The sequence below is a fragment of the Macaca thibetana genome, chromosome 12, assembly GCF_024542745.1.
Source record: "Macaca thibetana thibetana isolate TM-01 chromosome 12, ASM2454274v1, whole genome shotgun sequence".
Classification (NCBI taxonomy): Eukaryota; Metazoa; Chordata; class Mammalia; order Primates; family Cercopithecidae; genus Macaca; species Macaca thibetana.
Window position 1 is genome coordinate 68,887,273 of NC_065589.1, and position 9,748 is coordinate 68,897,020.

Sequence of the window (9,748 nt, forward strand, 5' to 3'; positions counted from 1 at the left end):
TGTGTTAGCCACTGTTAATATCATGATTACCACTCACCCTGGCTCTGCTCATCCCCAGACCCATCCATCTAAAGTCCCCTGGATGTCTCCATTTGGGGGTCCTTCAGGCAAACTGGTTGCCTGTCTTGGAGTTAATGTGCCCCACCCCAAATTAACCATTTCTCTTCCCTCCATTTGTTTCTCCTTCATTGTGTCTTTGGGGAATGGGTCCACCAGTCACCCAGACTCTCAGAGTCGCCCTGAAGTCCTCTCTGCACAACTCTGATTTTTCACTAAGTCTTATCCTAAATGTGTCTCTCCTAAATGTCTCTTTAATACCACCTGTCCTGCCCGTCCTCTCCATCCTGGTGGATGCTGGCTTGGTTCTGATGGCCTAGTTACCCAGGAACCTGCCTAAGCTCATCGCCAGGACTACAAACTTGCCAGGGTCCTACTAAAACACTTGAAACCCGGCAGCAAGGGGTGGTGTGGAGGTGGGGGGTGGGAGTGGGGTAGCTCCAAAAGAAGAAAAGTGTAAAATTAAAATTAACAAATATTTCAATGGCTACAAAATGTACATTATGTCAGCTCTCTTGTTAACTTTTGATGTCATAAAAATTTCAGTACATTTGACAGCAATTTGTGGGGTAGGTTTTTCTCCTGTACAAGGGTTTCTGACTATTCATGGCCTTGAGAGAAGTCATAGGCAACGCATATTAAATTAGCGGAGGTTAGGGGGGTTGTAGCCAGAAAGATAACTTTAAAAAGCAAAGTTATCAGAGATCTCTCAGAAACAGTAATACAAAACAACTGTTTGATGTGGGACAGGCATGCATTTAATGGTCTCCACACGTAAGAGTGCCTGGGGCCCAGAGAGGTCTGTAAGCCACCTGTCCTTATTTCTTTCCTGAGGCAATAAGCAACTGAGTCTTCCAAAATAAGAATGCATTCAGGGCCATTCCTGCTGACTTCTTGCCTAGGTTCCTCAAGCCCTCTTAGAGAAGTCCCCTGAACCCCTAGGCCAGGTAGGCCCCTCTGTTGCCACTCACCTAAGGCCTATGTTTCCTTTTGTCAAGCCACCTTCTTCTTTGAATTGTAATTACTGCCTCTGTCTGTTGCCCTGGGAGATCCCTGAGGGTAGGGACCACATCCCAGAGATCTTTGTTTAACTTTACAGACATTCCAGAGTGTTGATGATTAAAAGAATGAATGACAGGCTGGGAGGGAGGGGCGGTAATGATATACAGGGATCAGGAAGAGGAGGTGAGGGTGGGGCAGAGATGAGGTCACCCTAGACAGACTTGGATTGAGTGCTGCTCGGCACGCACGAAGTGGATCCATCAGTCTGGAACTCGGGCTAGGGGCTGGGATAGAGAAAGTGGGGGTGGTGGCCACTAGTATAAATGGGGGTGGTTGAAGCCCTGACTGTGGCTGTGAAGAGGCCAGGTAGGAAGTGTGGGCAGGGAGAGAAGCCACAGTTCTGGGAAACCTTGCTGTCACTTACGGAATGGGCAGAAAGGTGGGAGGGAGCAGAGGCTGCAAGCACAAGCAGCAAGAGAGGAAGGCGTGGTGGCTCACGCCTGTAATCCCAGCACTTTGGGAGGCCGAGGTGGGCGGATCACGAGGTCAGGAGTTTGAGACCAGCTTGGCCAACATGGTGAAACTCTGTCTCTACTAAAATACAAAAAATTAGCCGGGTGTGGTGGCAGGTGCCTGTAGTCCCAGCTACTCAAGAGGCTGAAACAGGAGAATTGCTTGAATCCAAGAGGTGGAGGTTGCAGTGAGCTGAGATTGCGCCATTGCACTCCAGCCCGGGTGACAGAGCAAGACTCTGTCTAAAAAAAAAAAAAAAAAAAAAAAAAGAGGAAGAAGGCTCCGATAGGAGGCCTGAAACCCAGGAGTCAGAGTCAGAGTGGCAACCCGATCACTCTTTGCGGTTGATGGTGGGCCAGGCCCTAGGCCCAGTGCTTTGCATGGAGTGAGCCACAGAAGGATGTTAAGATAAACCCCATTTAATGGATAAGTGAATCAAGGCCCAAACTGGCTGAGTAACTCACCCAAGGTCACACAGGGAGGAAGTGAAGGAGCAGAGACTCAGCTCCATAATCCACATTAAGGCAAGATGACCTGCACATAAGGATGGGGCTGGGACTCTGTCCAGGGAGATGGACACTAGAAAGCTTTGGTGAAGTCTCAGTGATGAGGGCGGAAACCCAGCCGCAGGGCAATGGGTGAGTCAGCAGGAGGGAGGAACCGAGCCGGGAGGAGCTGTTTCAAGGAGCAAAGGGGTGTTGGCTATTTCCCAAGTGTAGTTGGCATTTTTTCCCCCGCATCAAGAGGCAATAGCCGGGTAATACTATTATAAATTTGATGTTTAAAAAAATTACCTTTGAACAATAAAAACCTGAGCACTTCTCCATTACTGTTCTAACTTCTCTGCCTTAATGCCACAACAAACATTAGAGGCCTTTCCCTTCAGTGTCAACCTTATGGATCTTCTTCTATCTTCTTTGTCCACAGGAGTCTTTTCCAGAGACCTGCTGCCTGCAGAAAAGTGAGGAGAAGGGAGAGAAGGCGGGGTGCTCCATCCCTCTTGAGGACGGGGCAACTCTGTGTGGACAGAGAACATCCTTACTCTAGATGTTCCCTCTGCCCAGAACTCTCCTCCCCCAGGCATCGGCTCAGCTGTCTTCTCAGCTCCCCAGAATCTTCCACCTCAGTGAGATGGGCCCGACCATGTTTATTAATACTGCAACCGGTCTCTGCCCCCTGATGCCCAAGCTCCTGGTCTCCCTTTCCCTGATCTGTTTTGTTCTTTTTTCCATAGCAACCTCAGCTACTAAGTCATCCTGCTGATGAACTGCATTTAGCATTTAGTATCAGAGTCCCGCCTTCTGCAATAGTGCAAGCTCCCCAAAGGCAGGCAGCTTTGTCTGGTTTGTCCTCTGTCCTATCCCAGGTGCCCAGAGCAGTTCTGGGCACTTAGTAGGCTCTCAATTCATATTTCTGGAATAAATAAAAGGAGTGATCTCAGCGGGCTATGACTCCATCTTAAGGAAGATGGGTGGCCTTTCCATAGGAGAGGGAAACGGGGAAGGCATTTCAGGCAGGGGAGCGACATGAGTGGGTGCTTGAAGACAGGAACAAGTAAGTCACTCTGTGGGCAGTGAACAGAAGACTCATTTGGTGGTGTTCAGGATGTGGGCATCGAATGCCAGGATGGAGAGTGTGGATTTTCATTTGTAGGCAATGGGAGGGAAAAGGAGGGCTATTGAAAGATTTTGAGCAGGGAAGAGACTCCATGTGAGTGATATTTGGAGAAGATTAAGTTGGAGGCAGGGAATCCATTGGGTGGAAGTGTCCTTCTGGGATGTATTCCTCAATCCCCATTCTCTCCTCCCCTTCCTCGTGAGAACTCCATCTCACTCTGGGTGTTTCCTGTGACCCCTTTCTCTGTGCTCTCCCTCCTCCAAGTTAAGCCAGAATCAGAGTCTGCAGGTGTGCTGTGCACCTTAGATTTGAAGGGAATTTGTACATTTTCTTTCTCTGGGTAAAGTCAGGGGAGGCATCATCCATGGCCTCTGGTTAGAAAAGGCATTCAGCACTTGGAATGCTTCCTCTTGCTTCTCTATCTTCAAATTTGTGCAGTGGCAACCCTGAAATTCCAAAGGAGTAAAAAGCACGAAGACCTCTGCCTGGTACATCAAGAATGTGGACAAATTTAGAACTGGAGCCTTGTGTTACAATTGCAAGTCAAACTCCAAGAGGGGGTAACCAGCCCATTAGTGCAGGAACCTGGAAACTGACTTTTCTGCTATCTCTCCAAACACACACACACACACACATGCGTGCACACTCTCACATACACACATTCATTGGGCCCTTGAAAGATCAAGGCCAACTGCAAAGCACCCATTCCCCAAGACTCCTAATTTATATTGGGAACTAGCTATAAAGCTCCCCTTGGCCCCCAATCTTCCCTTGCAATGATAAAGAGCATGTCACATCACACTAAATGTGACACTTAATCAAAACCCATCTTCTTTAACAAACCCTTAACCTCCAGCACACGAGAGTCACCAAGGCCAAGGGACGAGACGGGGAGCCGACTCAGGTGGCACATGCTTTGATTAAGATGATACAGATTTCCTTTTATTTCACTTTTATCAGAGTTGTAAAATTCCGAATCTGTCCCCTTTTTGATTTGACAACAGCACATTTCAATAGAGGTTGACACCAAAAAAAGACCACGACTTGTTCTCTCTTCAACCGGGAGTAGGCGATAATTTCTCTGAATCCTCTTCAGTAATGATCATCAGAGCTTCTGATCTTCCCATAAGCAAGTTTTGCAAGGAACATGGTTAAACTGAAGCACAAACCTGGCTGGCATCTGGTCCCTTTCTTAACTGGTATCTAAATACTCTTAATCTATAGGCCCTGAAAAAGACCTCCCCTTCTCTGCCTCTTACCTTGGGTCTTTATTTCTGAGACTTAAATCCTCAAGTGAATTCTTTTGCCAGATTTCTGGGGCAGGAAATTTACTTCCCTGCCACACAGTTACTTTAGGCCTTCTAGGGGCTCCAGAAATTGTCCATTTCTATCGCATGGGCCATCGCTTTCCTCATGACCTATTTAGGACTTTGTTTCTAAATTATTTAATCATTGGCTAAATTAGATAACTTACTATAGAGTGATTGAATCCTAGTTGTGAATGAGATACATGTAATAGGAGGGAAGACTTATTTCTGCTTTCAAAACCTTTCGGTCTTGAAATAAAATACAATAATGGTAATACAAGGTAGAATGGGACAAGTGGCTACAACAACTCCAAAGCATAGGCAGTTGCTGCTTTCAGTAAGTATTGAGCATCTACTATGAGCCAGCCCCTGTTCTAGACACTGGGATACAGCAATGTACAGAATGGACAATGTTCCTGCCTGCAAGGTGCTTACATTCTGTGTGGGGCTGGACAACATTTTCAACTTCTATATATTTGGCTTGTGAACAACCCACGTTTTCAAACTTTGTACTTTAACCCTCTTCAATCACCTTCTGTAGGTTGAATTTGGACTTTCGAGTGCCCATGGACAAGCAAAACTTCTCAGTTGTCTCGTGACATCACACCAGTGCGACTATGCTTGGTTGCTGCAGTGTCAGCCCCCTGTCTGTTCTGTGGTGTCAATAGCCTTGTTGCTCACCAAAAAACGAGCAGAAATTTTAAAACTGAAAGTGTGGATGCTATTGGCAAGACTTGTAGTTCTTGTTAACTTCTTACAATTGAAACAAAGATAGAAATAATTAGAAAGGGAAAAAAAAAAAGCAAAATTAGAGAGCCCATTTAAAATACTGTAGGGATATTAAATATTGAGCCAAACAGATGAAGTATAATTAGGATTTTTAAAAATGATTTTTCATTTATGAAAGAGCAGTCTTTTCTTATGACATATATTGGCAATCACTCTGTTAGATTCTCAGCAATGGCATTCTGTACCTCTATGCGTGAGGCCTTCCTTTCCATGCTGGAGAGCTGGGTGCTGTGGTCAGTACCAAGAAAGGGCCAAGACATTGCCCAGTACATCAGGAACTTACCTTTTACTCATGGACATAAAGGAAAATAGAATAGCCAGCATATTTCAATGCAGAAGGGGAAAAGGGGCTTTCTGGAAAAAAAAAAAAAAAAAAAAAGCCTACGTTACTGGCCAGAAAGAGGAGATAAGAAAACAACAAAGAAGTTCATCCTTCTCAAGATCAGGATAAGCCTAAAGGTCACAGACCGACCTAGAATGGGGAGGTGAAAGTTGGGGCCAGGGCCAGGCCCTGCTTTAACTCTTCTAACAGGAGGCTTCTCCATTGCCCCAATGGATAGTCTTTACCCTGCCCTTCTGTGTACCTGGTGTTTAGCAAGGGGACTGGCATAGGATTATTTCTGGATTCAAGTCCTGAATAAGTCAGGGCAGGATGACAGTGGCACACTGATGGGACAATGTAGAAATGTGGGAGTGAGGGCAGCAGGAGAAATCCAAAGCTATGATAATAGGAACTTTACTGAGTCCTGACTCCGTGGCATATGGTCTGTGTCCTACTTTCCTTCACACGGGCCCCTGAACCACTCCTGCAGCAATGCAGCCTGTGCAGGAGGAAGCCACAGCCCTAACAGCTGCTGAGATCTGGGATTCTGTGAGAAGCTCCCTTCCCACTTCTTGCCAGGCAGAGGGGCTCAGGGTGTACTGCAATCCCTTGTCAAAGCTTGTAGGATTAGCTGGCAAGTAGGGTAAAAATAAATACATACATAAATAGATAAATAAGTAGATATCAAAAAAAATTTTTTAAGCTTCCAGGAGTGATTGTTGACTGCCCTTCCTTGTCACTTTCCTGCTATACCTGGGAGCTGACCCCTGGGAAGATTAAGGACCTAAATACAGAATTGAGTAACCAATGTGTAAATTTACAGGTGCATGCAGTCCCAGCTACTTGGGAGGCTGAGGCAGGAGAATGGCGTAAACCCGGGAGGTAGAGCTTGCAGTGAGCTGAGATCCGGCCACTGCACTCCAGCCTGGGCGACAGAGCGAGACTACGTCTCAAAAACAAAACAAAACAAAACAAAACAAACAGGTGCGTAAGTGTGTATTTGGTTCTCCTCTATGAGTTTTTGTGATAAAATTGTCTATTTTATTTACTTATTTACTGCTCCTTGCACAGCCAGGCTACTCCACAGGCAATGTGCCCAGAGGAACCTATATTTTAAACTCTTTAATATAAAAAAATTTTCAATGTGCATAAAAGTGGAGGGAATTGGCCAGGTGCAGTGGCTCACACTTGTAATCCCAGCACTTTGGTAGGCAGAGGTGGGTGGATCACCTGAGGTCAGGAGTTTGAGACCAGCCTGGCCAACATGGTGAAACCCTGTCTCTACTAAAAATACAAAAATTAGCCGAGCATGGTGGCAGGCACCTGTAGTCCTAGCTACTCAGGAGCATGAGGCAGGAGAATCACTTGAACCCAGGAGGTGGAGGTTGCAGTGAGCTGAGATCGCACCACTGCACTCCAGCCTGGGTGACAGAGCAAAACTCTGTCTCAAAAAAAAAAAAAAAAAAAAAAAAAAAAGGAGAGAATAGTATAAAAGAATCCCATATAGCCATCATCTAGATTTAACCATTAACACCTTGGCATGTTTGGTTCATCTTTTTTTTCTTTGTATTTGAAAACAAACTCCAGACATCATATTTCACCCTTAAATACTTCAACAAACACCATTTAAAAGATAAGGATGTTTTCTTCTATAACCACCACACCATTATCGCACATATCAAAATTAACAATAATTCTTTGCTGTTTTCTACTACGCAGTCCCAATTCAAATCTTCCTGATTGTCCCCAAATCTCCTCTTACAGTTGGTTTGTTTGAATCAGGATCCAAACACGGCCAAAACATTGCATTTGGTTGTTACATGGCTTCGGTCTCTTTAAGCTAGAGGGCCATTTTGAAGTATTAAGGAAGGGGTTGCTCTCACCCACCCATCCCTCTGACCTGAGCCCCAGTGAATTTCTCCAGGTGCACCCTGAGGCCCCTCCCTAGCAGTCCAGGCAGCCAGAGCAGCGTGACTAAGGTCTGGAGGAATGAGCCTTGCCATGGAAAAACCAGAAACTCACAGATTTTCAAAATTCCAGGCAAGATAGCATGATGCACGGGAAAATGTATGATGTAGTTTCTGTCCTCTGGCCCCCGACAAGAATAAAGCTCCCACCAGGCTGGAGGGAGAGAGAGGAGGGCCCACAGGACAGAGGGAGCTAGAAGGGACGCACTCCACACGCGCTGGGCCAAGGCAAACAGGCTCCATTGAAGAAGCACAGACTTGTGCTGAGGAGCTGGGCGTCGCCCTCACCAGGGTCCTCTGGTGAGCCTCTCCTCTTGACGGTCTCCTTCTGTTTGTCCAGTGGGAAGGATGCCTATCTCTGCCCAGAAAACGTTGCAGTCAGGGGCCCACTTTGCCCCCTGGGAAGGCCCCTTCATGAGAGTTAGGCCCTGGCTGCCCACAGGGTTGGTGGTGCATGGAAAGAAGCCTCTGCAACCCACCTCAGCCTGGCCAGCAGCGTCTGCGTGCATCAGGGCAGGCGCTCACCAGCACTCCGTGCTCCCTGAACGAGAGTTCAGCCACGTGCTCGGCTGGTTTCCCCACATTAGAAACGTTGATCAAAGAACAGCATTTCTTCCGCGACAAGAGGGAGTGCCTGGGGCCTGGGCTGTGTCCCCTACACGTTACTCCGGCTCACACTGTGCCCTGGGCCTCTAGGCTCAGAAGGCGCCGTGTTCGTGACCCCGGAAGAGCGGCCTCCCGGGCCCTGGCTGCGGAGGCGACAGGCTGAGCCGGCGCTTGGAGGCCGCTGCGCTCTAGGCCTCGCCTTCCGGAGCCTGGCCGGCGTTCCGGTTGCATCTGCGTGGAAACTTGTCCCCGAGGAGCACTTTTGGGGAGACATTCATCTTCCTTGAAGGCTCAGTCAGTGCTCTTTGGGCTTTTGTCCTCTCTTACTGGCTTTGGTGGCGGCGGTGCGGAGAGAGGCCTCCTGCTACCCCCGAGGCGCTCGCTGGTGCCCCACGCTGGTGGGGCCTCCACAGGCGCACGCGGCCCCGGCAGCTGGCAATCCGGCCTGCATCTGATCAATTTTATCTGCAAAGCATTCAGAAAATTTCTTCCCCGAAGAACACGTTGACCCTCTGAAGCGGAGAATGCAATGTGGGTCGCCTGCTGGAGGACGCCCTCGATTTTGATGAGGCTTGTGCGGGGACCCGCGATAAGCTTCAGAAGGCGAGCCAAGCGGGTGGGGACAAGGCTCCTCCGGGGAGCTCCGCATCGTCCCCGGCCTTCCATGCGCCGTGTTTACCAATTGTGAAAGCAAATCCAGCTGTTGGGAGGAATTGCTTCCAGATGACATGATGGGAAAGGAAAACACACTTTATAAAAAAGCTGCTGAATAAAAACCAGAACATGTCCGCTCTGTGGGCCAGGACTGCACAGGGGCTGTTTCCTGAGGTTGTGCAATAGGCCAGCTCCCTGGGTAAGGAACAAGAACAGTGCAAATGTTCCCCCTGCCAGAGTCAGGAGACCAGAGCTGGGACTGGACTTGGCAGAACTTGAGGAAAATTAGTTGACCTTGCTGGGCCACCGTATTTTCTCCTTCCCAAGAACCGCTTCCCACCTTCACTGAAGATCCCTGTGAAGGTTTTCTGTGTGTTGAACTGCGTGGGTGAGAGAAACCACGAGAAAGCAAGGACATCTTCTTCTGAAAATGGGATGCATTTCTCAGCCCCCCAGCGCAGAATTTGCTGTGTTGGCTTTCTCAACGATTTTAGAAGCTCTCTAACGAGCTGGAATTAAAGTGTCCCTTTACTAATTTGGTTTTACAGGTCACTGGATAAACCTGCTTAGGCGGTTTGGAAGAGGATTAGGACATTTCTGGCTCTTCCAAGTTGACTTTCCAGGCAGGGTCAGTCAGCAGCTGGAGACTCCCCTGGCTCGGGGCCAGAGCTCTTATAAGCTGCAAGTTTTTGAAGGCCTGGTGAGCACAGTTATCCAAGACAGAGAAAGTTTGCAGGGAAATTAAAATGCAAATTTCCCAAAGCAAGGCACACATTCTTGAGCTTGCCTGCCCAGAGAGAAGCCAGAAAACTCAGCAGCCCAGTCCCCTAGGGTGAGGGAAACAGCTAAAGTGATTTAGTTACTTTCCCTGCCTCAGCCTTGAGCAACTCTCTTAACCCCTTTTGGGGCGGAAT

The 9,748-nt window shown here is 47.9% G+C and overlaps 2 protein-coding genes across 2 annotated transcripts in view; both read right to left on the reverse strand.

The window, feature by feature from the left end:
* SP9 (Sp9 transcription factor) overlaps positions 1 to 9,748 on the reverse strand; it is a 921,284-nt gene that overhangs the window by 301,250 nt on the left and 610,286 nt on the right. The window lies entirely within an intron of this gene.
* LOC126932711 (uncharacterized) lies at positions 7,203 to 9,137 on the reverse strand. The gene has a single exon (XM_050751816.1). It carries the CDS (start codon positions 8,908 to 8,910, stop codon positions 8,545 to 8,547), a length of 366 nt encoding a protein of 121 aa, XP_050607773.1. The 5' UTR covers positions 8,911 to 9,137; the 3' UTR covers positions 7,203 to 8,544.